Consider the following 25,791-nt stretch of genomic DNA (forward strand, 5'->3'; position numbering starts at 1 on the left):
CGTGGCAGTGGCGGGGACCGCAATGCCACATCAGAAGGAGGGCAGGTGGACATATACTGTCCCCTGCCGCACCGCTCTGAGGGAAACGTAGACTGGGAAGAAGGGACCGGAACGGGGGCGTGGCGTCTGGCTTAGAAACCGTGGACCTTGATGGTCTTGGCGTCCAGCTCGAGACCCTCCTTCTTGTCGGTCAAGAACTCCTGAACATCTTTACGCTGATCTCCCTGCAGCTGAATCACCTCTCCCATCTCAGTGTCGTTGACGATGGTGCCATTGCAGGCTGAAAGGGTATGTTAGTGGCATGGCGATGTAGGTAGGTAGTAGGCGACAACATACCGAACTTCTTCTTGATGACCTTCAAGATCTTCTTCTGATCGAACTTCTTAGGAAGACCCTGGACGGTAGTCAAGGTCTTACGACCATTGCGCTCTGTGGACGAATACGTGTTAGTCATAGGTAGATGGTGAGATAGCGTGGCGCCACCAGCGACGATGACAGGGGTGAAGGCACCACGTGGAAGGGACAACAATAGAACGTACGTTGAATCCGTATATGGATGTAATTTTGAGACTGTTTAGTCTCGCCGGTGTCTTCGTCAGCTTCGGCGAAGGGGTCTGTGGAAGAGCACGTGTCAGCCTCAGGCTCTCATGACCAAATATTACCCCGCCAACTTGTGACGCAGTGGGACAAAAAGGACCACCCTGGCTACACAGCCAAGCCTTAGCAGACAGAGTCTACTTCAGAATGATCTTTTCGAAAGACCATCGCAGGAAGACCAACATCTGCTGCGGGCAGTGCTGCGGGCGCCTGGGGACGATGTCCACAGAAGGGGGGAAAAGGTGGCGAAGCGACTCACCGAAGGTCTTAAGGTTTTCGATGGACATAAACTCGGCCTTTCGTCGTAAACGGCCCTTAAAAGCGGTGTATAGGAAGTGAGCGAGGGGAGAGAATTAGATCTCTGTGGAAATCGAAGTGATCGTAGAGTCTTGGGAGACTTGGAGTTGGAGGTTCAAAAGTGGATGAGGTGGTGGTCGGGAAGGAAACAGGAAGAAGAACAGAAGAGCCTTTTGAGGGGCGCGGCGTTGCCTTAGCGCCCTTGTGGGGGAAGGCGGTGTGGCCGTGACTAAGCCCTCTTTCCCCCCTTCCAGCGCGGTGATCTGGTACGTTCCATCCATGACTGGCCCGTCTCTTAGGTTCAAGGTTCATTCTGATTGCTACCCTTTAGCTTTTTGGCGGGCTGAAGAGGCGTCGCGCTTCTAGACAAATGTTATAATTGGGTTTCCAAATCGGGGCGCTGATTGGACATCGGTGGCAACCGCCAAGGGCTCTCTCCTCTCCCTCCCTCCGTTTCCCCCGGGCTCCCCTCATACATACGTAGGTTCTACGCAGTGTTGAGCTTGTCTATCGCTGTCTAGCATATGATTTACATAGCAAATCCGTCATGCCAAGCTCATGCCATACATGTGCACCGATGCCTGAGACACAGGACCCCTGAAATGTGTTGTGGACGGCTAGTACGGCATCCCAAGCTCGCCACAGTAACTTTGGTAATCAAACTATGTTCAGGCTTCTCTAAAGAGATAATGATAATATTATGGCAATTGAGGTATTAGGATGTTCATATAGCATCACAATCTCGCCCTGTACAGAAAAGTAAATGACAGGTGGCCGTAGGGCTCTGGACTGTTCATGTCCTTCGTCGTTCTACTACCGTCAAACCCAACTTTTCAACTCTTCCCTTTTTAATGTGAACTGAAAAACTTCGTGGTATTATAGTGTATCGGAACTCGTCGGCAATGGTATCACAGAAACGGTTGTCGCTTAAGGGGAAGGAGTGGTGGAAGCAGTAGCGCCCGGGGCAGCGCGCGCATTCTGGGGAGGCAGGAAGATGGGGAAGTAGGTCTATAGAAAGCACATTAGAGAGGATCCTATCGTTCGTCGGGATTTTCTGGCAACATACAACCACCAAAGCCATCACTATAAGCGCATGCAGCAGTTAGTTCACAAGTCCCTTGTAACGGGGGCAGAATGTGTACACGTACAGGACATCAAGACGGACATATAGGCCGGAGTCGAAGCAGTTCTCTTCTGGTCTGGAGTCTCACCGAGCCAGGACTGGAGCGAGAAAACGAAGGAGACCCTGGGTTGACTCAAGTTAGCCAACCATTGAAACGTTGGAGATGTTGTTACCTACCATCCGATCATTCTGCGCGCGCAAGGTTTGTTAGAATACACACACACACACACAGAGACAATTGAGGCAATAGAGCTTGCGCTCACCTATTCCTGGTGAACATCTGTCGTAGGTATTAGCGCGTCTGAAGCTTGAACAGGCACGATATCTTCAGATCGGGGTTCGCGACTTACCGCAGCCATAGGCATGGTGCTAGACATGGCGCCTGAACCGGGCAATCAGCACATTGTCCTTGCTATTTCATCCACAATGTAATATATCATCCATTCGTCACATACTAGACATGTCGGCCTCATCCTTGCTCTTGGGAGGGTCAATGTAGGGGATGGCTAGTAGTCGGCGTCGACGTCAGCGAACACACGCTCAAAATCGGAAGCTGAATATTTCGATAGTAGGACGTAATACTTACCGAGGTCCAACCTCCGCATGTCCTTTTTAGATGCCATGTTGTCGCTTGATACTCCGAGGCTACTGCACAGGCCGTGAAAGAGGTACCTTCGTTCAGGTTGAGAGACAGGCGAACAGGCCAACCAAGCGATGCGTGACGCCAAGACCAAAGCGGAAAGGCTGCCCGGATCCGAGGTTTATCTCCCCCGGATGATAAGTTGTCCCATTAGATTATCCCATTATGAGTTCGCGAACGCATTGGCGACCGAAAGACGATCGCAATCAGAGCTAGTTTCTAGCTATCTCTTAACGAATGCCACGTATTATATTGACTATTGGACTAGCGAATTATATCGAGCAAACTACACTCAAGAAGCGTGACTGCTTAGCTCCGAGGCCGGGCACCTTAAGATTAGCGTACTTAGTCCCTTCGGAGGACAGCTGTAGAGATGAGGGACCAGACAGAGATCCCTTCGGAGATCACCCATCTTCGGGTTAAGCCGTATCAGACACTCAGGTCAGCCTGTTCTGTACTTCTGATCAACTAACTTTAAGCGATAGGGGCGATCAACAGTGATACGGTCAGCGATTGGAATCAAGATCAGCTCAGGTGTCGCAAACACCACCACCCTCCCATTTCTGACCGGGCGGGCGATGCAAGATACACACGCATGCACAGTGCTCCCTGGAAAAATAAACATCAAATGATAAGGAGATGGGGAGTCTCACTACCTATCTATCTATTCCAAGAAAAAGGCGTATAATTATTTGTTTTGCAATTAATTATTTCATGTGCATAAGGGGGCGTTGGGCTGGGCTTCCGACGGAGGACCCATTCCGTGGCTGTCCAGAACCGAGCAGCCCCTTTCGCAAACCCCGATTTTAATCCGGACCATGCTTGTGTACCTATCCGCTCATCTCACCGTGGCCATTTGCGAGCTGGGACAGCCAGGGTTGCACTGCATCCTGCGGCTAGGATAGGTGTTACTGAAAGGCTGCTCCATGGCCAGTATCTGGTACCAGCCCGTGATGCGCCAGTCTGTGCGCTCGGAGTTTCCGGGATGATCCAGTGCGTTCAGCACATGGATCCCTGTTCCCCGTATTTAAAACAGGAGATCTCTGCTGAGTAGATACCCAGTAGCACAGGGCAGACTTAGGTGCTCTAGTGCGTAAAGGACCGGAGGAATTGTGGCGACCTGAAGGCAATCAAAACACTATATCTATCTATCCATCTACAGGCTAAAAGGTCATGGAAGATCTACAGCGATGTGCCACTTAAGATGCGGAGAAGCTTGGAATCAGACGGCATAGTCATACGGTCCTCACAGTCTCCCACGCAGTGTCATGCCACTGTGGAGGGGGTGCATCCCACAGCCGGACGTTTGAAGATGGCAGATGGGAGATGGCAGTGACGGGGATGGTCAAGAAGAATAATATCATGACACATGTCTAACATCCTTCGGCAATGGATCTTCCCGACGGGGCTCGGGGCGCTTAGGCAGGAGAAGACTGGAGGAATCCGAGAGAATGGGATCCCCTTGATCCAACGGCCCACAGGGTGATGGAGAGTGGGTTTCAAGGCGAAAAACTAGGGGGAAAAAAATGTCTTGGAGAAGGAAGAGACGGAAGTGTGCTTCAGGCAAAGTTTGAATAGTCTCCATCTAGGGTTGGTTTTAGTCGGGATACTGAACCGGATAGTTGAAAATTGTTCACCGTATGTTTGTTCGATTGTGACAGTCAGGGAAAATTAATATCCCTCGCCCCTCCCTCTCCAGGGAGATCGCACACGTATCACCTTGTGTGTGCTACAGGTAGAATTGATGGAACATGACAAGATTCTATTACCTTGCAAACGCCGCACAGATTGCGCATCACAGATAAATCCCCGGGGGAGGGTCACTACTGTAAGGCGACGCAAACAAGTTGGGATTCAATCCCAAAGTACTGTCCGTCGAGCAGGGATCGCCCTTAAAACGGGCCGATCTGCGGAGTTAAGATGGCTGTGGTTGGGTTAGGCACGGAGAGTCGCCTCGCCATGGTCCCTATCTCTTGATTCAAGTGGCTCCTGGGAAGTTCCATTTTTCATCCGATCCTAGCCTGCTAGCCACTGGCGGAAGAATGGGGCGATATGCCGCGATATCATCAGGTAATCGCGTCGAGTTGCAGGTTCAGAATCATCCGAATGAAGGGGAACCCCCATCATCTGATGCCAAGATGATCAATTCAGGATTGGTTGATAGATTTACCGAATAGCGTGATCACTTGCGGTGGACTAGGCCATCCGACAGACCAAACAATCTTCTGGTTAGTGAGTAAGTTCTTCATGGATTGAGTCAGTCGGCGTCAGTTGCTGAATGCGGAGAGGGAAGCCTGGGGGAGGAAAAGTCAGGTAGATCAGGCAAGATGCACAGAAATAAAAAAGAAATATGTACAGTAAGTCAGGAATTAATTTGGTTTCAGTCTAGATATTCAGCAGCAGGAACACCGTAGATACTCCGGGCCTTGACTACTACTAGAATATGTACAATGTAGGTATTCTGTGGGTATTATTAGCCCCAACCATCAGGGATAGACTAACTACGGAGTACATACTTACTACTACGTATGTACTAGTTTAGTTATCAGCCCTCGGATTACCTATGGATAAGCTGGCTCCGATCATCAATTCAAGAGGATCCATCAAATGCAAATACGGATCCCCCTCCCCCATAGCCGGTATTACAGCGGTATTGCACCACGCGGACTGGCAGCCGTCAGCCGGATAATTTACCGTCTCGAGCCGGTAATCCTTGCCCCCTCTCGGGCTACTGCGACTTCCTTCTTGGGTAGGTCGGTCATACAGGTGCCAGTTGGTCCTCCTTACGTTATCTCCAGATTCGCTCTCTTCGGCCACCGTCTTCGGCTTTTTCCTGGTCTATCTCTCCTTCTCTTCTACTTTACTTCTTCTTTCTCCCTTCTTGGTCTTCTATCTGGTTTCCTTCCTATACTATCCCCCTTCCGCTGGGCATCTTCGCTTCCATCTCTTCCGCCATCGGATCCATTGACCTTTTCCGCCTTGCCCCCCCCCGAAACTCTCAGTTCCGCGACGGTTACCGGGGTTTAACCTCCGTCTCCTCCACCCCATAGCCGCTCCACCCAGCTCCTCGATTCGTTTAACCGCACCAGAGTCAATTTGAAAGGATCGAATGTGTAGTATACCGGTCCTGGTTCTATCAGGCACATCACCAATCCACATCACAAGCGTCCGGTGACCATCCCTGAGGATAGTCGTGTAGCCGTCGTGACGGCGCGGTGCCAATGATCAGATCCCGACGCTTGGATACACCATGAAGCTGACATGATACCTCATTCTTCCGCCGGCGTCCAGCCATGGGGCCGTTCCCTGCGCGCCCTCAATAACGGCTCAGGACGCGTTGATGCTTCCCAAGCTCTGGTTCAGTCCGACCCGCAGCTGGAGAAGCTGTCAATGTCCATGCCGCAACCGCTACCCCGACAGCCGGCAGTCATCGACCTTACCGCGAATACCAGCGACTCTCAGGACCGGGAGCCCCCTGCGAAACGACTCAAACTAGATGCGCCTCCGGGATCATGTCCACCTGAGGGAAGTCCAGCTCCGGGAAGTGGAGAAGCGAGAAGCACCCCAGGGACCGGAAGTTCGAAACCAAATCCGCTTGCCTGGCGCGGTCGACCAGTATGGTCGTTCCAGGCTCTGATTTCGGAGACGACTGGAGCTGTGGAAGCGAAGGAAGATGATACCAATTCTCAAGGGAAGAACCCTGCATCGCCGCCACCTTTACCTCTCATTCCTTGGAAGCCCGCTCCGCAAGAAGCCTCCGGAAGCAACAGCGCAAAACCAGCAGATGTCGCCTCTACAAAGGAAGTGCAAACAACTCCCTATCGTATTGTCGTGCCCCCTGTTGCGCCAAAATTGAAAGGGGAGAGTAAGTCGATCCGCGCGATTGGCCGTATGTAAGAACTCGTCTAATTGCATGATTTTGGTTTAGGAGTCGCGGACTTTTCCCCTTGGACGGGCAACCACCCTGAAGATACGCTGAATGACCATACTGCAAAGCAAGGACATTACGATCGTACGCAGGTCTCGCAAAACGAGTCTAATACAGCCCGTCCATCTCTGTACGCGCAGTTGAAGCATCGATCGGGTCTTCAGATGCTGTCGTCCGTTTTCGCCGCTGCTCTCGAGAAGCGCCAATCCCATAGCACGATCGCTACTCCGTCGAGCTTTAAACCTCCCCCGCGCGTCACTTTGACAGATAACAAACGTGAAGCTTGGCTTCGGGATCTTGCCAATCCGTCCGTCCCGTTGCGCAGACTGAGCCGGACTATCCCCCATGGGATTCGAGGCAAGGTGCTGCTCGATCAATGTCTGGGCAAAGGAATCCCGGTTCCGCGAGCTATATGGCTGGCCCGATGTGTCGGGGCTAACGAAATCCGTGCTTTCAAGCGAAAGGGCACGAGCGGGACGCTCGCTCTGGGCCTCGAGACCAAATGGGTCCGCGATTGGACATCAACTGTCCAGCAGTTCCTTGAAAGCGTAATAGGTGCTTGCGGATCATCAGACTGGAAGATGAAGATGACATATGCGTACGCCTTACCTTTCTTTTCCCGTTATATATTTACTTACCCTTCATAGTGTCAGCTTAACATCGCGTTTATTCTTCGAGCGACTGCTAGACCACGACCAATATCTCAGTTGGTTCTTGGTATCTTTAGAGGCTGCGCCACTAAACACCGTGCCTGTGTGGCTCTTAATGCTCGGTATCTATTGGAACAATATTATGCGCTATCGGAAGCGTGGTCGACGATTGGCTGAGGTGTTACTGGAGAAGCTGCGTTTGGTGCGCTCCTCAATTACATGTTATATATTTCATAGCTAATTGGTGTAACAGATCAAGCAGCCAGGACAACCTACAGCCCTGGAACCGTTAGTTGATCGTTTATCTCGATGCATCAGGAGATTGGTACTCGAGCACACGTCCTCTGTTATCCTCCCGGCATCCTGGGATAAATACAAGGACTTGATCGCTTCATGCTTGAATCTGAAGGAACTACCTGACAAGACAACACTTCAGAACCTTGCGGAGCGTAACGTACGAGTTCAGTTGCCCACTAACCACCAAGGGACGACTCAACCATTGCCTCAGCAACATGTCATTCATTTGTTCGATTCCATACGGTCTGCACACGATGTTTTGTCCACGTCCTCGGCCTGCTTGAACGCCGTGGAAGACAAGGCTACTCTGGTCGCGAAGTTACTTGAGTGGGCAGCGACTCCGTTTCGTCATGGGTCCCGCCGCGTGTATACGAGTGTTCGCCTGCTTCGGAAGTGGAAGATGTCGGGAATGGATGTTGAATCTTATATTCTCGCTTTCCTTGCGGACACTCAGATAACCAGTCGCGTCAACATGGACAATGTCTATCACATAATCGCCGAACTTGTCCGGTCTCAGACATTCTCTGTGGGCAGGTACCTACAGTGGCTGATGGCGAAAGGGGTAGCGAACGATCCTTTACCCGATCAAAATCAGGTCAGATGCCTCTTCTAGCGTTGGTTGACGATTATATTGACCAAGTGAACTGTAGGCTATTTCGGCCGACGTACGCCTTCTTATACAACTTCCATTGGCCCGTTTGCCAGAATATGTCCGTAACCTCCGCAACACGCTGTTGAGTCGCGCCGGAATTACTGCTTCACATGAGGAATCAACTGTTGAAACTGTCAAAGCGTCTATCGCTCAACGCCTTCCGAAAATCTTTGGGCCACAGGCAAGTGATGCAATGTTGACCGACCAGCCATTGTCGAGTTTGACATGGGCAGTCAAATCCGAGATTGGACTGTGGATTCGTCGTGGAGTATCTGGACACTGTCGTGATCCAGTCAGGTACGCTTTTCACTCCCTTGAAGTATTCCCAGGTCCTAACAGCTGCTAGGAAATATGCACACATACCCATGCTTGCTGATTCGGGTGTTTCTGCGCTCACTCCCGTCGAGTTTTATAATATCCGCGACGTACTGGAAAGCTTTGGAGATATCTCGATGCTTGCCGACGTGCTCAAGCAGGCGACAAACTGCGATGACAATATTGTTCTGGCCTCCGTTGCTGATACCATCAATTTTCATTTCGACTCTTTGAGTGTTATTGGTGCTGCGACAGATCTCTTCAAAGGGCTTGTTGAGTCCTATGCTCGCCTCAAGAGGCTTGGAGCGCCCGGTTTAGATCTCATCTTTTCACTGATCGAGTTGGGGCTACGGATGCCCAGCGAGTTCAACACCGTTGCTCTTCTGCGTCAAGATTTGTCTCGTATTGAGAACAAGTCCGCCCTAGCTGCACCATCTCCGCTGTCGGACAATCTCTCCATGGCTTTCAATGACGCCGACTCTTCGTTCCAGGAGAAGCTAGATCAGATCCTATTCTCCGGAGGGGGAATGGATGAATCCACTATGGACTCTATCTTCAATTCATTGACTGGGGCCTTGGCAAACGAGAATGGTCACGTCAAACTGTCGGCGAATGACATATGCAGGTACCTGGCTTACCTGAGATCCTTCCATCCTAAGCGGTTCGATGCCAGGCTGGTTCGCTGGGTATGTGGTGTTTTAAAGTCACCTTCTCGGTTCGCAATGGTCCGTGTCCTACCTCCTCTTATCGGCGTTGGTTGCGTTACCATACATGCATTTGTGATGCTTGTGAAGAAGCTTTTGCAATCGGAAAGGATAGCCTCCGTAGTCCCCAAAGTCACGGATCTGCAGCTGGATCTTCTTGAACTCCTAGTTCCACCAGAGCCGAGCGGGAGCCGTTACACAGATATGGTATGCATTGTCACTTTGCTTCTAGCTACGCACCCTCATTTCCTTCTGCTAGTCCTGAAGCATGCCCTGCAGTTGTCTAACCCTTCTGTCTAGGTCACGTACCGCTACTATCTAGCGCAACAAGAATTCATTGACAAGCATCCCGAAGAGTGCCTCAATATCATCCGTGCTGCTGTGCCACTGATTAGTACTAGGCAGACAGGAAGTGCGGGTGAAGCGAACGCGGCAGACCTAACAAAGTGCGCCATGTTTTTGCTACAAACCCTACTCACACAGAAACCAGAACGCATGGTACAATGTTGTACGCAAAAGTTAGTTGGCCAAGATCCGGCATCCACGATGATCCTACAAAAGGCTCTCGATGCTTTACTCAGCTTCAATCCACAAGGTTTGTTTGCATTCCCTGCCTGTTAGGTCTAGGCTAATACAATTCCAGATCCCCAGGCTATGTCTGAGGCTGAGAGAGTCATTGGCATGAACAATGACTTCTCGCTCCCTATCTGTCAGTTGAAGCTCCAGCTCTTATTTAATGCAGAGGCTGGGAATGGAGTCGACAATGGTATCGTGGATGTGATGTTCAAGGCAGCGATGGCTGATGCTCGCTCAAAGCGTTCCCACTGGTACGGTTTGGTGAGTTTGATGAACCAGGATGCGGTGCGACAGGTATGAGAATAGCCAACCCTTTGCTCTTGTTTCATCTTCGCTGACTGTTGCAGATCCGCGAGCGAGCTGAAAAGGGCTTTCTTTCTGTTCCTATTCTGGAAGAGCCTGTCGGCGATCCTACAGTGGCGGACAAGTCAAACTCCATTGAAACCGCTCGGCTTTATCTGGCAATTATTGAAAAGCTAGCGTATAGTATTCCTGAAACGGGTGTACCATCTGTTGCGCCAATGTTGGTGGAAAAAATGGAGTTGCTTCTCCAGAAATTCATCACCATGCAGCCAAACCCGGCTACTCCCGCAGAGTCGTGTCAGATAGCTCAGGCGCGTTCGAACTTCGAAAGAAGCCTTGCATTTTGGTTCTCGGCTCTGCTCAGACTCGTTGTCATTCACAGATCAGCATTCAATACGGCGGCACTAACACCTAAACCAATCGGTCTCCAAGAACAAGCTCGCATGCTGGTCTCTATCTTCTGCATCACTCTCGCACGTCTCCCGGACCGAGTTATTCGCCTCTACCCGTCAGCGAATTATTTCCCTCATCCTGTGCAGTCGGAAAGCTACCGCCCATGTCCCGGGATTCTACTACAGACCCACGCTTTGGACGTTGCAGCCGCCCTGATTGATACGTTCCCGGACGAAGCACGACAACAATGTGCCCGTTTCCTCAAGGAGAAATGCCCTCCTTTTCTTCAGTTCCAAAACGATTCCCGGTTCCTCTATCTTCTCGGGCCCGTGATGGATGCACCAACGCTTAACTCATCCCAGCCCGCGTCTCTACCATCTCCTGCGGCCGGTGGTTCAACCCCAACACCCACTGGCAATCTTGCTGGCGGGCCTCCCAATTCACAGAGCCTCTCTTCAGCGTCGGGCCTACCAGCTGGGCTATCTGAAGGTGTCAATTGCATTGCAAGCCACCTTCGGTTGCAGTACCGTGGTCGCGTTCTCGGCGCGTATCCGGTCCGCCCCTGGGAACTTCTCGAAGACGCTGCTCCAATTGTCGGAATGAACGACACTGCCGTGAGCCTAAAATACTTTGACGCCCGACGCGTCAGAGCCTAGGCAATTCGCAACTCACACCGTATATAATTCACTGTTTTCTCTCCATGATTTGAGCCTTCATGTGCTGTGCTTGCCTTTTTGCTCGATACCATACCCATATTTTTGCATATATTGTCAATCTCATGTTGCTATACCTATAGGATCTGTTACGTCCTTCCTCCATCACTCTTTTGGTTATTTTCTTTCGTTCATTTGTCATCATTCTGACCGCGGGTATCGATGTTGGCGAGCAAGGGTGCACTGGTTATTGCCGTTTTTGGGATTTTGCTTTTGGTTACTTTCTTCGAGGGCATCTGGGGGTTGTATATAAGATAGAGACGGGCGTTTTGGTGGGTTGGGTGGCTCATACTTATATAGCATTTACGATTGGCATCAGTATTTGAAACTGGCATTTGAATATTTCGATCAGGGCATGATTTTGTGCATAAGCATGTACTGTTTATCTCTTGGGCGGCATTTGAGATTACTTGGGCATGATGCATACCTACTCCTAAAGTAATGACACAAGAACAGCAGGTATCTTTCTAGTAGTGGCTGATAGTAGTAACGCTTTACAGTAGGATGCTTTCAAGCGATACCAATTTCCCCAAATCGACAATGTGCACCCATCACGATTCGTGATAGTGGGTTCTTCATGCAGCTAGTTATCCATCTATATGATAATATTAAAACTAGTGCAAACGAGCTTTGTAGATCTTGAGATTGGGTTTTCCGCATTCCGTCGGCCGCAATTGAGGACAGACTACTAGGCGGAAATATTTTCCTGAAGACATCGAACATGACCTACTTCGTTACCACATTGGTACTGTCTGATCAAGAATGTATACAGTAGCCAGTAAATGTACAAATCTTTCATCCTTGCACATTAATATACTACTAACTGATCATTACTACCAAATAAGTAACTGACTCATGCATGTTATGTATCTCTGAGATACTCGTCAAGATCATCCCCAGTGTATACTAACCTGGATACACTACTAAAGTAAGTTTAGATTTCACCCAAGAAATGCCCATTTCTCCCGTCGAGGACTTTTTCAGCTCGGGGGCCTCGTATGCCCCATGCGGCAAATATTCTATCGAAAAGGAGGTTATTTAAAGCCCAACATATTTCCCCGATCTGTTCTTGCAACTCATCAATCGATCCATTCATCAAAACAATCCAATATCTTAACTACTACCACTACTACCTCCTCTTCTCTTCAATTCTTCCTCTCAATCACTCACCTCCACCTCAAAATGAAGACCTTCGCCATCTCCCTCCTAATCGCCACGGCCTCCAGCCTCGCTGTCGCTTCATTCCTCTGTCCCGAGAACAACACCCCTAAGTGCTGCACTGTCGATCCCTCGGGCCTATTTCATTCGAACTGTGGAGAACGTAAGTTGGCTGCTTGTTGTATTAGTATCATACATATGTGACTGCTAACTGCCTATCGTCTTTATAGCTAGCACAACCCCAACCAGCACTGCCGAGTTGAACTCCGTTTGTAAAGCGCAGCAGAAGGAGGCTCGATGCTGTGTTATATCTGATACTTTGCTTTGCTGGAGGATGTCTGTAATCCGGTGATTGATGCTTAAACAGTACTGAAGGTTGGAGTTGGGATATCTCGAGGAAATTTTGAAAAGTTTTGTCCTTTCCTTTTAATAATTGAACTTGGTTACTCTCTGCAGATCCCTATTTAGCCTTTACTCATTCATCACTGTAGATTGAACAGCTCCCCGACAGCCAACATATGGTACTGATTTGGTGGCTATTTGCGGAGAAGGTAGAACAGGAGGCTAGTTGCTGTTCTTCTCCTGTGTATGATCAAGGGGTTGTTTGTGGTCCGGTTGTTGGTCTTTAGGGTTGGGGTTTGGGATGGAAGAGTATGCATTTGCGTTTTATTGCGCTGGTTGGGTTCAGAACTGGGTTGGGGGAGTAGGTGTGGGGCTTTAGACATGTAGTAGGCTGTTGACATTAGACTATTCTGTTGGTCTGTTTACTACTACTTGTCAGCAAATATTGTTTTTGCTTTTTTGAGTCTGGATACATGAATATGGAACCATATAAATCCATATAAATGAAGAACAATGTGTAATATTTGTCTCGGAACTAAAAAAATGATTGCAGATATGAGTATTTGGTCATTTTTTACTGGTATGATTAAAGACAGCCCAGTATATTCAAAACGCCAATGGACTATATATTCCAGAGAGAAAAATGTGGGGAGAAAAGAGAACGTAAGAGAACGAGAGAGAGAGAGAGAGAGAGAGAGAGAGAGAGAGAGAGAGAGAGAGAGAGAGAAATAAAGAAAGGGAAAAAAAGCAAGAGGAGAAACAAGAGAGAGAGGCGCTTTTGTTTACAAGAAACCTCTCGTCTTCATCCCAACTGATATCACTTAGTCTGGCTTGGACGTCAACACAGGCAACAGACCTTGATCCCGTGCCTCTTCCTCCACCTCCAGGATGAGTTCAAGGGTGGCCTCTTCATTGAGATCGATACCTCGTATCCTCTTCATTTCGTTAACGTAGTCCCTAACTGTGCGGCCAGTGGATAGTAGCATGTCACAGGGAAGGTTGAACCGGCTGGTCTCGATGCCTTCCCGTTCTTGATTGGCCTCGCATTCTACTTCATCATCGCAGCCAGGTGTCGTGGGCTGCGTGTCAAGATTGTTGCTTGACGAAGAAGAAGAGGAGGAAGGTGATTGTGTTGTATGTGCGTTGGGGGCTTGCGATGATAATGTGTGATGAGTAGGGTACGATGGTGCGGGAGGTAAAGCACCAGAGACAGGAGGAGGTACGTGAAGACTACCGTGTACTGGTACAGCCGGCGACCAGCTATACAATAAAGGAGGCCCGTACACGGCAGGCAGGCAGGGCGGTATGGCCATGGAGGGTATATATAGTGGTGGCGAGGTGTTTAGCCCAGCCCTTTCATCGTGATTCACCACCGACTCTCCACGGTTTCCTGCGATACTGTCAGACTTGATGGTATTTGTAGAGTCAGCAAGGAAGACATACTGAGGCCGTTCGCAGCCTCTACCCTCAGAGGACGATCTCTGAGGAAGATATTCTGGTGCTGCCCGATAGCTGCTTGAGCGTGGGACCTATCCTGTAAGCGAAGTTGGTTAGCTCTGATCTTACTTTATAGTATACAAATCGGTCGCTAGTACAAAGGGTAGATTACTGTAAACTGCACCCAACCGCTATAAAGACCTGTCCTTCCTGCGCGAACCTGCGCCCAGCACGCTCCAAACTGGGAGAAGAGCTGCTCCAGTTCGTGCTGGAGGATATTCGGACAGACGCCGCTGGAGAGACTAGACAGCGTTAGGATTCTAGGAACGAGGTATGCGTCACGAAGAGCTGTTCTTACTTTCCCACATGCACACAGGCATTCGTGGGGAGCCTTAACTGGGCGTTTCCTCTGGTAATCCAAGGCGACTGTGGCTGATGTCCAGGAGAAGATGAGGATGGATGAAACAGCTGAGGCTGGGGAGTTGAGGGATGGGGGGCGAAGAACGGCGCAGCCATGACGACTGTTGTACTACACCTTGAGACTATTATTAAGGTAGTATATGGGCTAAGGATCAATAAAGAGGCGAGTATATCTGGCTTATTGTAGAACAAGCAGAGAATAGATTGTTGGGGAATAACCAGTGCGATAGAAGGGTATTTTGATGGAGGTTGGATGGAGAGAGTGGTGAGGAAGGAAAGAGAAGAGGGAAGGCTGAGGAAATTGCCGTTTCCTCGCAGCGGTAGGCCAAAAGGCATCTCCCTGGCTGTGACGTCGAGACGAGGTTATGGATTATCTCAGAAGCAGAGAAACTACTGATGCAAGATTGTAGAATCCTTTGGGCTCAACAGATGTGAAGTCAAACGGCTTGAGGATCTGTATGTTCGCGAATGAAGAGCATATCTACCTGACATAAAAAATCCTTGACGCTCTGGGCTCGCTGTTCGACTGTAGACCTGTTCGTGGCTTGCCAAATATAGCAAAATGGAATCATTTGTGATGATTGCCACACCACCAGAAAATGCCAGTATATCAAGAGAGCAGCAGGCTGTTCACTCGGGGGTGGTTTCCGCTTGAAAACAGGCCCACAGTAAAGCTTCAATTTAGGTCACTCTTCCGATAGCTTGTATGAACTCCTAGAGACATCTTCACTGTTTAGTTCAACTCCAATATTGCATCCATCTCGTCGTTTGACTCAGCGTGCACTTTCATATCATTGGCCAACAACCGATGTATGCGCTCACAAGATGATTGGTGGGATACACGCATATCATGACAGCTGATATTCTCACCGCATTGGATTCTGCCAGCAGAATCAGACAACTGGCGAATCTATGCTGATAGGAAGGATAGTTGTTGACCTACACATGACTAGTACTTAGTTCTGTGTAGGCCAACAGCAATTCTGCTGCTCAAGAATTCCGCGTCAAAGATATCCCCTATATTCAGTGGCTATTTCATAGACCAGAGCCTATTAGAATGAATATACTGGCAAGCCATGCCCTATCAATATTAGCTGCTCTCAAAGGAGTCCCCTAAATGAGATAAAATTAGCGATATACGACATAACAAAAAGGCAGACTAGATACTACTGTTATACTCACCTTCATATTTGCATCGTCAAGTCATAGCCTATTGCACACCAGGCTACCAGGCTACCATAAATCACAGAAGCCTACACATTTATATCTCCCTAGGCGGTGACCCCTCAACCACCGAGACCGGACGACCAAACCGGACAGCTTCTGCCTCAGGCCCGCACGGCCAGCGAAATTCCGACGTCATGCGCAGGTCCGAGAATCTCCTCGACGCATCGCCGCGGCACTTTACACCTGCACCAACATCCCCCCAATTGGCTTGATTTCTATCTACCCAAGCCAACATGTTTCCCACGGCCCGGTGCCTAGCTGCAAAGCCATCCGGCTTCCTCAAACGCAGCGTTGAGGAATTCGGCCGTCTATCCCGAATCGGTGCGCTTCTCCCCATCTCCACTAACCAAACTAACAGATCGAGACCGATAAACTGATTGATAAAAATGAAACTCCAGCCTGGAACAACGAAGCCCTCTCCACCCCAACCAAGCCCTACGTCCTCCTCGACTTCGAAGATGAGTCGTCCGTCGCCGGCTGCAAGACCATGGCCGACCGCGTCGTCGGAGGTTACAGCACCGCCAGTCTAGACTACGTCCCTGCGGACCCAGCCACGAACAGTCCAGCACATGCGCGTTTCCATGGAAGTATCTCGACCAAGCTTCCCAAGAACTGGCGGGTTGAGCGGACAGGTATACCCCCCTCCTCCATATCCTTCCACCTTTATTCTACTCAGAATACTCAGACTAATATGCGTGATAATAAAATTATAGGCTACGCCGCCTTCCGCAACCACGACCGCGGCTTCTGGCTCTTCGGCCGACTCTTCTGGGACGTCGATCCGTACACCTACCTCGCGCTGAGAGTAAAATCCGACGGCCGTCGATACACCGTCAACATCCAGACCGATTCCATCGTCGAGACCGATATCCACCAACACCGTCTCTACACGCGGCATCATCGCGTCCAGCCTTCCTTCTCTACCTCTGACGCGGACTCCTCTGATCTAGCGGACCGGTTGTACCCTAATGGTAGCATTCCCGCTGCTTTGTCTGATGTTCCGCCTGAGAGTATTGTCATGGGGAGTGGTAGTTCGAGTGCTACGACCTCTGGTGGGACGGGATGGGAGACGATCCTGTTGCCGTTTAACTCGTTTGTGCGCACGAATCACGGTATGGTGGTTGAGCCGCAGACGTCGATTATTCGGCAGCGGATTAAGAGTGTGGGTATTGGGTTGACGGATCGGGTGGAGGGTCCGTATGATTTGAGGATTCAGAAGGTTTGGGCGACGAATGGCATGAGTGAGGCGGAGATTGAGGAGGAGAGGAGGATTTGTGGGGCGGATGCGTTGCCGGTTGATGAGGGGGTGATGACCGGGTGGATGGGTGAGGTTAGGGGGAAGGATAAGAAGGAGGTTCAGGGTCAGAGGGAGAGTGTGAAGGAGGGTGGAGAGCCTAAGGCGAAGGGGTTGAAGGGGTTGAAGGATGAGTGGGAGGCGTAGGTGCGGATGCAGGAAAGTAGTAACTAACTTGATACCATATCTAGATTGTACAAAACAGTAATTTAACCTTTCTAGTGCCTAACTAGTCTACCATTTCCCTTTTTATGACATTTTGTTTAAAACTCATACAAAGCCCATACCAGGACTGATAATTAATTTAGTTACCACCGGTAATCTTCTCCCACGCCTCCTTGTACTTCTCACTAGTCTTCTCCGCAATCTCATCGCTCATCCGGACACCCTCCTTACCCTTCAACCCCTCCTTGACCAACCAATCGCGGAGGAACTGCTTATCGAAACTGGCCTGTCCCCGTCCAATCTCATAGGAATCCTTAGGCCAGAACCGCGACGAATCCGGCGTCAACACCTCATCAGCAAGCACCACCTCACCAGTCTCCTCATCAACACCGAACTCGAACTTGGTGTCAGCGATGATGACACCGCGGGTGAGCGCATACTCGTGGGCGATCTTGTACAGCTGAACAGACAAAGAAGCGACAATAGCGGCGTATTTCTCTCCGATGATCTCAACAGCTATACCAACAATTAGCCTTCATCTCTCCCACCAAACAATAGTAATTAAATGTGGGGTGGGTATACCCTTATCCGGATGAATATTCTCATCATGCTCACCCAACTCGGCCTTCGTACTCGGGGTATAGATAGGTCTATCGGGGAACGCCTCACTCTCCCTCAACCCGGCCTTGACAGGAAGACCATGCACCGTGCCGTGAGTCTGGTACTCCTTCCACGCGGAGCCGGTGATGTAACCGCGCACGATAGCCTCAATGGGCAGGATGCGGAGCTTGCGGACCTGCATGCTGCGGTTCTGGAGGACGGGGCGCAGCGACTCGGGGATTTGTGGGGGCAGGTCGAGGGTCAGGAAGTGCGTGCGGAGGGTGGGGAGGGCGGTGGTGAGCACTTCGAACCATTTGCGGGTGCAGAGGGTGAGGAGGACGCCTTTGTTGGGGATGCCCTGTTTGACTCTTTATTAGTATTGGTTCATGTGCATTGGGGAGTAGGGGACTGGGTATATATGGATGGTATAGGGTAGGGTACATTTTCCATAATCACATCGTAGGCGGAGATGCGGTCGGTCGCGATGAAGAGGAGGGTTTTGTCGTCGATCTCGTACAGATCGCGCACCTTGCCGCGCGCGATGAGGGGCAGGGCGCCCTGGAGGTCGGTTTGGGTGTATGCGGTGGCCATTGTTTGGGGTGGATTGGAGACAATGGGTGTATGAGAGGGGCGTGGATACAGAAGAAGTTTGAAAGGAATGAAGGCTAGAGAAAGTTAGTAGTTTGGAGGTTAGTTTGGGGACGCAATGGAGGGGTTCGTGGGGGAGTCATACTTTGGACGCCCGCAATTGGTGGGTTGATAAGAGCCAGCGGGGTTGTGTGCCTGAGGCAGGAATACATTTGATATAGTTGCAGTTGTAAATAGAGTCATGGAAAGTAGATGTATCGAGAGTGATTATCTTGTTCATAGCAAATTCATTCTCATCTACTTATCCTTATTGAACCAGCTGTAATGTTACAATCACACCTCTCGTGTAGCCTCTCGTCCCCGGATATAGCTCTCGCGCTCAGCAGCCCAGTCCGGATCCACCACCGACAGCGCAACTGCTTCCGTGCCAGAAACATACACATCAGGGTCAATAGTACGAACCTTGGCATTCTTATGTAGGCGCAAGCCATCCTCCTCCACCAGTCCTTCAGTCTCAAACCTTTCTAACATCTCCGATTCCTCCGGATCCGCGATATCCTTCAATAACTGCCAGAACTGATCATCCGTCGTGCTCCACAGCACCTTCTCGTGGATCCGTTCTTCGTGAACAAGATTCCCGATCAACTGTCCAGTTCCTCTATACATCTCGACATGTGTCGGGTTAGACCACACCTCCCGGTCCGCAACCAGATACGCCCTCGCAAGGTCTAGGGCCGCCTTCTGATCCCCGAGCACAAGCATCCGATTCGGAGAAACTGCATCAGGGAACGCTTTCAAGCTTGCGACGACCCGGTGCGCATCACTCAGCTGGAGTATCCCAAACGCAACCATATCCCGCAGGGCGTAATCCAGTCGGTCTGCGCAGAGATGTGGTGCCGCCATCTCGACAAGCGGGTACTGCTCTTCATCCAAGACAGTCTGCGGAACGCCATGCTTGGTCAGGATCTTGGGAATCTGCGTCGTACGAATATACCGTGCTTTATGGACTTCGTGGTAACTTTCCTCGCCTGGTTTTGAAAGAGCCCAGTCGACCACATGGCTGAGCACGGTGTGGCTAATGTCGTGCAAAAGAGCGGTTACCTGTTCTTCGACGCTTCCCCCAGCAATGCGGACGAGCAGGAATGCCCCGACGGAATGCTCGAAGCGCGTGATCTTGACTTGCTTGGGCAGGAGGCCGAGGTGTCCGGTTACACCATGTTGACAGATTCCAATCAGTCGACGGAGATCGGTAGATTGAAGCAGGTCGACTAGGATGGGCTCGGTAATGGAGTGGTCGCCATAGAGAGAGTCGCGGATGATGATGGTGCCGGATGCGGGGGACTCGTGAGTCTGGAAGTGCCCCGCCTTTAGTGCGGGGGCCATTTGTTGTCGGTGCCTCCGCTGATAGTCAAGGGTTTGATTTGGGTAATGATGCTTCGATAAAGCTATGTAGATGCTGAGCTTGACCTTGTACTTGTGTTTGTATCGCTGCCTGGTTTTTGGAGGAGAAACCGTTGCAGCGCGTTTGTTTACGGGAAGCTGAGGGGAAACAATGACCGGGAAATACTACCAGTGAATTTCATCTCTCCCGGTCACATGGCCGGCAGCTGATGATCCCGACTGACTGGCTTTTATCCATTTCAGCTATGGGAAGTTCCGTCTTGCTATATCGATCGCTCGCGAGGCGCTTCTTCCTGCGTCATGATCATGAGGCATAAAGACTCGATGCAAGGGAGAGCAACTTATGTCGGCTATGCAACCTTTGAGATCAGGGCAACGTGCAGCTGATCAGCTGCTTATATTCCTAGTCGCTTACTTTAGTTAATTCCCAATATCATGTTTAAATGCTATACTACAGGTCTGAGACTATCTACTGTGGGAGGATACATCATTGTTGAATGTTTTCCACGCCTCTTTTGCAGTCTGGTGAGCACGCTGGAGTTATCAGAAACTCGTAGATATATGATATCTGTCGTAACCAATAAACGCTCCACTAATTCAGATATTTCAAGTTATGATAAGCATAAGAGAATGGGAGATTTTTTGACCACATAATAAAAGCCCACATTTTCCACTGTAAAAGGTATGTCCAAGGACAGAGGCGCAAAAGCTTACACTTTTTGTAATACTTCTTCTAGCATCAGGTAAGCCTTTGTTATTTGTGGATCTCCGATTGCACTCGTGCGTTGAACTTCGTATCGCCACAGGCCGTTGATTGTGGCTTGAGGTATGTTTCCCTGTGCATGTATATCATGTCCAAGGCGCAATAATAGAAGTAGACAGAAAATAAAAAGCTTCTTTCGTCCATCATATTGAAGTGTAGGTGTCTGTTTCCTTTTTCTCCGCTTTCCGTTTCCTTCGAAGCTAAAAAGACAAAATTCGTGGTAGTATATGGGAAGGGTAATTATGTAGAGTCAGCGCGTTTCACAGAGAACACTGCAGGGATTAAGATGTGCCGAGCCACCCAAAATTAGCGCAGACAAGATAAGGAGGGCACAGACCACGACACAACAAACTCTAAACCTTTGTAAGCGCCGTAGGCAGTTGATATAATTGGATGTCCACACTCTGTACACCTTATTATGTGAAATGGAGAAGCTCCCCAGCACTGACTTTGCAGCCCCAACAGCACGAGCGGCCTTGACGTGGACAAACCAGGACCATGAGATGGAAACGCAGCCTCAAAGCACTGTGCTAGGATCAATCCTGCGAAAATCCGCACCATTCAAGCCTCAAATTTCTGCTCTCAGATATAGGACAAGCGCTTGGACGAAACAGCAACGTAAGATGCTTTTAAGGCCGGGCGCCCGGCCTGCGGTGTACAGCAGGATGTAAATATTGTGAACCGTCCCACTCAGGTACTAAATGGCAATAACAGTTCCTGTTGTTTCTTGTCGCCCTAGAAGCTGACATGTTTGCGACATATGTCATTACTTCTTTTTTGTTTGATTGAGTTTCCCCAGCAAACTTCCCATTATAGCGACCAGAGGTTTGTTCTCTCGAGGCCTAGGACGTCTTCCCTATCAACCACGATTTAGCACGGTTTCCACGAAGGGAGCTGAACCAAACTGTCGCTCTATTTGCCAATTTTGTATGGAAAGCCGGATAATTATCGTCGTGCACTAAGAACCAGCGTCCCCAATCGTGGATTATGCGATGGTGGGACCAATCTTGGTGATGGACAAGCGTTCCCATTCCCATGTCTGGGCAATCATGGAACGACGCTAGAACTTTGTCTGCAACACTTAAGATCGATAGTATATTGTTAGGAATCTGGGCCGTGATGTGCGTATCTTTCCAAATGGAAGACGGTACCTGGTCCCATCAGCTATGCAGCAAGCTGGTCGAGCTTTTCCAAGAGGGCAGTATCAGGCTTCGAGTCACATTGGCTAAGGTAGGCAGGACGACTCTGATACTTTCGTCTCCAGGCTACTGACACATTCTGATTTTTGAGACGAAACTGACAGCATACCTAGATGCCAACTGACGCACAAAGTGTGTCTGTTTCACCATGAAAACATCTTGGAAGACGACAGTTGGGGTACTGAACAATTATTGCTGGCTACGGACAATGATCTCATTTCAGAGTCTGCGACTTTGCGCAGCAATGATGTCGTGAATTTGGAAGACCGGGAGTGTCACTGTATTGAACGAAGATCGACAGCATATTATAGGTCGATTGATCTGTACAGCGCTTCGGACCCTGAAATATGTACGTGAGGTGGGATCAATCACAATGGGATGTGTGAGATGTGTTTGACTCTAATTATTTCGAAAGCAAATGACGGCTGTCGAGCGCCAATGATACTCTAGCGGAGATACGCCAAGCGCCCTGGGTGGGAGTTCGACAGAACTATCCCGGAACTAAAGGAGACCGGACGTTTGAACCCGTTCTCCACCTCTTTAGAGAAGAGCCCAATGATAAAGAATGTCTTTAACAACTCTCCCATACCATATGATAATGTTTATTATCTGAAGGATACAGATTGACGAAAGTGATCGCAGGAGAAAGTACTAAGTTAAGTCTGCAGCTTTACCTACAGAAAGAATTATGCTTGGTGAGATATACTGGTCCTCGGGATGGCAACGACAAATTTACCCGTCGAATTTAGTGTCGAAGTGCTAACCGCTAGACTAAAAGCAGGACTACTTTCAGCCATTCAAGAGATTATAGCAAACATACTAGTCGCTGTGGTCATTAGCTATTATAGCGTGGGTTAGATATGGCTGGCCGACGTTTAGCCGCCCAGTTCGGAGTTCATGGCTACTCGCTGCAATGTCTTACATTTCGCGCTGCCCTAAGGCTGCTAGTATGAACAGCCGAGGGTGGGATCATCTCTGGTGAAAGATCCTCTTTTAGACAACTGAACCTTTCGCTATACATACATCTATTCCCATAGCTGCTGCGAGCTGGCGCAAATCTACAGATTACAGCCATCAGATCACAAACTTTGCAATTTTTCCGACGATATTCAAGAATATGACCTCAAAATATTCCAAATTTGTTCGCGCCCTGTTGATAGCGATACTAATGCTAGCCATGCTCGCGATATCATTGCGACATCTAGGCGCCTCAATTTCTCTGCAAGCAAGTCAACTTGATCATCTGCCCGAGAAGCAGATAAATTGGTCACGATTTGCATATACACAATACGCAACGGACAGATCTTACTTGTGTAACTCAGTCATGATATTCGAGGCCCTCCATCGGCTTGGAAGCAAAGCTGATCTCGTGTTGATGTACCCATCTAATTTTCTCGTGTCTGAGAACGATGACTCACCAGAAGCTCATTTACTACGTTTTGCAAGAGATAGATACGCGGTTAAACTCAAGCCAATGGAGGTGATATACAAGGGCGGGGGAGGTGGTAAGTCGCTTGATGTCACTGCTGCAATACGTCGAACTAAAAGTGGGCGCAGAAACGTGGTCAAGGAGCTACACGAAGCTTCTCACTTTCAATCAAACAGAATACGACAGAGTCCTTCACTTAGACTCTGACGCGACTCTCCTACAGGTTTGTCTGTTAAGCGTGGTTTCCATTGTAACAACTAACATGATATATGAAGACAATGGACGAGCTATTTCTGCTCCCATCGGCTCCGGTCGCTATGCCACTGGCATACTGGTTCCACCAAGAAGACAAAGTTTTTACCTCTGCCCTAATGCTCATTGAGCCGTCCACAGCAGAGTTCAGCCGTCTAAAGGATGAAATATGGGATGGTGTTTCTGGTGGATATGACATGGATATTGTGAACAGGATGTATGGAGATACAGCACTTGTTATCCCGCATCGTCCTTATATGCTTCTGACGGGGGAATTTCGCTCCAAAGATCATGAAGCTTATCTAGGCAATGCAGAGGAAACGTGGGATGCCGACAAGGCTCTAGAAGCTGCCAAGTACCTCCATTTCTCGGACTGGCCTGTTCCCAAGGTATTTGATTCATAATATTGGCGTCCAACGGACTCAACCTCAGCTAAGCTAATCGAATTTTGCGGTAGCCATGGATCGCAGCCACTCAGCACGTGCTCGAAGAGACGCAGCCACCTTGCGAAGTAGAACTTGCCACCGGTCAACAAGATGATTGCCACGTCCGACAGCTTTGGCTGGGGATGTACGAAGAATTCAGGTCCAGACGACAGGTAAGTTATGTTTACCTATGGTCCAAGTTGTCAGTTATGGAGAAACTAACTATGGACAGAATATATGTGGCGTTGCTTTATCGTGAAGGTTCTCCGTAACGGGTCGCCCTTTCAATCATTCCGCTTCAAGATAGTAAGAATCGAGAGAATTACGTCTATTGTTGAAAGCCGGAAGTTCTCGATCTAAACCTAATATACCCCCAGGATCCCAAAAATGTATTCTCAACTTGTCAATCTACAAAGCTGTTACCTATGTACATTTTAATTTTCACTCGTCTTCGAATCTCCAGAAACCAATGCATTGAGTAAATATGTTGATCGCAGCATTTGTGGCCCATTTACATATGTATGCCAGCATTTACGAGTAAAGCGTTATCTCCTGTGGCTTCAAGTGTTTCGATAAACCAATTGGGTATAATCTGCCAAGCCTACAATCAGTGGTAGTTCAAAAATCACACTATCCTGTGCCGAATTGAATTATCCGACAGGGTGCTTAATAGCTCTTCTTAACTACTGTAAAGTCGGTCAATTAAGACATATTATGTCAAGACTACTGCCCGAGTACTACAGCAAGTTCTACAGTAGAGACTATCATATATATCAATCATATACTAGTCTCCGCTTCTCTGGACTATGAGGTACTCGACAGATCATGAACCCCTACAGCACAGATGTGCTTATAATAGCAAAGGAATTGGGGATGTGACTTCATCTGTGGTTCGTCGCATGAGGGGCTCATAAGACTACGGGCTATGCCACTCTGCAATATTGCCTCTTTTAGTAACATCATTGGACTTCTGTCCCTGGGTAGCTGTGACAGTTGTGTAAGAATTCCCTTTAGGTGGAGAAAGCGCTTCTGGAAGATTATATTGATGGTGTGCCTAGTATCCACCAATGAAGTGGACACGGCGTACGCGGCTACTAAGTACTAGGTATTAATGCATACCTAAGGAGGTATTCCAATCATTTGCACACCTGCCTGTGTTGTGATTAGTACTAAGCGCCCACCCCCGCACCTGAGCCTTATGGGCGAAACTTAGATGGAAGACAAGCAGTTACGGACCGAGCTATCTATGACCTTCCCAAGAAAACTGCCCAAGTGCAGCGGGCGCGCCGCGCCTTCCTTATTCCTTCTACGCAGAACGACATTATCATCCGTTTTCCTTTATGTTTTAGGTAGTCTTATCAACACAGAAGATACTCAACAGAATGAAAAGACCTCTTCTTTTGAATTCTATCTATCTTTGATCCCTTGTTAGATGTTAGATGCGCCTGCACAGTCCGTGCAGGGAGCACAAGCCGAGTTTTTTACTCTGTTTATCTGGACAGCTAAACCTTTCGGTGATTCTCACCCTTGACAACAGACACCAATATTACAACTGCTGGCCACCTGCAGGTGCTGCTGGATCCGGCTGTTACATCACAGGATAGTGTGGAGTAAGAAAACGCACATTAGGCTCATCTCAGGAGATCCACTTACCTTTAGACCTAGATTTTATCCTCGTTCCAGGAATCGGAGCAATCCCACCTAAAATTGGCTGTTTGTCAACACAGATTGTCTTGCATCCCTACCAGGCTCCGGTGCTAAGGCACGCGTTCTCTCGTACGAATATTCCTCGCCGCTTGCAAGCAGAAAGCTCTCATGGGAGTCGATTGTGATGCTAGATTATGACCTTCTCCAGAATTTAAGCGGATTTTAGATCAGGTTCAGGCCTAGATTCGGTAGCTAA

The 25,791-nt window shown here is 49.2% G+C and overlaps 9 protein-coding genes across 9 annotated transcripts; 5 read left to right on the top strand and 4 right to left on the bottom strand.

Annotated features, from left to right (window-relative positions):
- Positions 1-131: 131 nt before the first annotated feature.
- On the bottom strand, positions 132-2,640 carry BO79DRAFT_138159 (SUI1 family translation initiation factor; the record flags this gene model as incomplete). Its single annotated transcript, XM_025678148.1, has 9 exons — positions 132-280; positions 337-429; positions 540-614; positions 1,957-1,977; positions 2,043-2,140; positions 2,281-2,297; positions 2,368-2,399; positions 2,473-2,523; positions 2,604-2,640. 9 exons carry the CDS (start codon positions 2,638-2,640, stop codon positions 132-134), a joined length of 573 nt encoding a protein of 190 aa, XP_025543485.1.
- Positions 2,641-5,049: 2,409 nt separating this feature from the next.
- BO79DRAFT_54875 (uncharacterized protein) lies at positions 5,050-5,801 on the top strand. Its single transcript, XM_025689409.1, has one exon. The coding sequence runs from the start codon at positions 5,265-5,267 to the stop codon at positions 5,682-5,684; it is 420 nt and encodes a 139-aa protein (XP_025543486.1). The 5' UTR covers positions 5,050-5,264; the 3' UTR covers positions 5,685-5,801.
- On the top strand, positions 5,478-11,610 carry BO79DRAFT_166322 (mediator of RNA polymerase II transcription subunit 12). Its single transcript, XM_025679312.1, has 9 exons — positions 5,478-6,522; positions 6,586-7,183; positions 7,233-7,437; positions 7,489-8,127; positions 8,183-8,481; positions 8,531-9,410; positions 9,504-9,798; positions 9,847-10,073; positions 10,127-11,610. The coding sequence occupies exons 1-9, from the start codon at positions 5,919-5,921 to the stop codon at positions 11,129-11,131; spliced, it is 4,752 nt and encodes a 1,583-aa protein (XP_025543487.1). The 5' UTR covers positions 5,478-5,918; the 3' UTR covers positions 11,132-11,610.
- A 760-nt stretch (positions 11,611-12,370) lies between these two features.
- Positions 12,371-12,698, top strand: BO79DRAFT_251156 (uncharacterized protein; the record flags this gene model as incomplete). Its single annotated transcript, XM_025685853.1, has 2 exons — positions 12,371-12,509; positions 12,577-12,698. 2 exons carry the CDS (start codon positions 12,371-12,373, stop codon positions 12,696-12,698), a joined length of 261 nt encoding a protein of 86 aa, XP_025543488.1.
- An 811-nt stretch (positions 12,699-13,509) lies between these two features.
- BO79DRAFT_224955 (uncharacterized protein) lies at positions 13,510-14,641 on the bottom strand (the record flags this gene model as incomplete). Its single annotated transcript, XM_025683707.1, has 4 exons — positions 13,510-14,078; positions 14,132-14,222; positions 14,298-14,427; positions 14,484-14,641. 4 exons carry the CDS (start codon positions 14,639-14,641, stop codon positions 13,510-13,512), a joined length of 948 nt encoding a protein of 315 aa, XP_025543489.1.
- A 1,304-nt stretch (positions 14,642-15,945) lies between these two features.
- BO79DRAFT_166326 (CIA30 family protein) lies at positions 15,946-17,233 on the top strand. Its single transcript, XM_025679313.1, has 3 exons — positions 15,946-16,093; positions 16,171-16,404; positions 16,486-17,233. The coding sequence occupies exons 1-3, from the start codon at positions 16,006-16,008 to the stop codon at positions 17,211-17,213; spliced, it is 1,050 nt and encodes a 349-aa protein (XP_025543490.1). The 5' UTR covers positions 15,946-16,005; the 3' UTR covers positions 17,214-17,233.
- A 58-nt stretch (positions 17,234-17,291) lies between these two features.
- On the bottom strand, positions 17,292-18,476 carry BO79DRAFT_188081 (phosphoribosylaminoimidazolesuccinocarboxamide synthase). The gene is made up of 3 exons (XM_025680575.1): positions 18,273-18,476; positions 17,814-18,189; positions 17,292-17,747 (listed from the first exon to the last, which is right to left on the bottom strand). Exons 1-3 carry the CDS (start codon positions 18,420-18,422, stop codon positions 17,371-17,373), a joined length of 903 nt encoding a protein of 300 aa, XP_025543491.1. The 5' UTR covers positions 18,423-18,476; the 3' UTR covers positions 17,292-17,370.
- A 243-nt stretch (positions 18,477-18,719) lies between these two features.
- BO79DRAFT_207106 (metal dependent phosphohydrolase) lies at positions 18,720-19,934 on the bottom strand. The gene has a single exon (XM_025682109.1). The coding sequence runs from the start codon at positions 19,800-19,802 to the stop codon at positions 18,753-18,755; it is 1,050 nt and encodes a 349-aa protein (XP_025543492.1). The 5' UTR covers positions 19,803-19,934; the 3' UTR covers positions 18,720-18,752.
- Positions 19,935-23,106: 3,172 nt separating this feature from the next.
- Positions 23,107-24,147, top strand: BO79DRAFT_214090 (glucose N-acetyltransferase; the record flags this gene model as incomplete). The annotated part of the gene is made up of 5 exons (XM_025683225.1): positions 23,107-23,287; positions 23,340-23,434; positions 23,487-23,852; positions 23,921-24,061; positions 24,121-24,147. The coding sequence occupies 5 exons, from the start codon at positions 23,107-23,109 to the stop codon at positions 24,145-24,147; spliced, it is 810 nt and encodes a 269-aa protein (XP_025543493.1).
- Between the last annotated feature and the right edge of the window lie 1,644 nt (positions 24,148-25,791).

The sequence above is a fragment of the Aspergillus costaricaensis genome (assembly GCF_003184835.1).
Source record: "Aspergillus costaricaensis CBS 115574 unplaced genomic scaffold BO79scaffold_4, whole genome shotgun sequence".
Taxonomy (NCBI): domain Eukaryota; kingdom Fungi; phylum Ascomycota; class Eurotiomycetes; order Eurotiales; family Aspergillaceae; genus Aspergillus; species Aspergillus costaricensis.

Coding starts and splice junctions, on each gene's coding strand:
- BO79DRAFT_166326 (XM_025679313.1), top strand. CDS start 16,006: ATGTTTCCCACGGCCCGGTGCCTAGCTGCAAAGCCATCCGGCTTCCTC. Junction 16,094..16,170: donor CGGCCGTCTATCCCGAATCG/GTGCGCTTCTCC, acceptor ATGAAACTCCAG/CCTGGAACAACGAAGCCCTC. Junction 16,405..16,485: donor CTGGCGGGTTGAGCGGACAG/GTATACCCCCCT, acceptor ATAAAATTATAG/GCTACGCCGCCTTCCGCAAC.
- BO79DRAFT_207106 (XM_025682109.1), bottom strand. CDS start 19,802: ATGGCCCCCGCACTAAAGGCGGGGCACTTCCAGACTCACGAGTCCCCC.
- BO79DRAFT_54875 (XM_025689409.1), top strand. CDS start 5,265: ATGCAAATACGGATCCCCCTCCCCCATAGCCGGTATTACAGCGGTATT.
- BO79DRAFT_166322 (XM_025679312.1), top strand. CDS start 5,919: ATGATACCTCATTCTTCCGCCGGCGTCCAGCCATGGGGCCGTTCCCTG. Junction 7,184..7,232: donor AAGATGAAGATGACATATGC/GTACGCCTTACC, acceptor TACCCTTCATAG/TGTCAGCTTAACATCGCGTT. Junction 9,799..9,846: donor ACTCAGCTTCAATCCACAAG/GTTTGTTTGCAT, acceptor ATACAATTCCAG/ATCCCCAGGCTATGTCTGAG.
- BO79DRAFT_188081 (XM_025680575.1), bottom strand. CDS start 18,422: ATGGCCACCGCATACACCCAAACCGACCTCCAGGGCGCCCTGCCCCTC. Junction 18,190..18,272: donor ACGATGTGATTATGGAAAAT/GTACCCTACCCT, acceptor AGAGTCAAACAG/GGCATCCCCAACAAAGGCGT. Junction 17,748..17,813: donor GAATATTCATCCGGATAAGG/GTATACCCACCC, acceptor TTGTTGGTATAG/CTGTTGAGATCATCGGAGAG.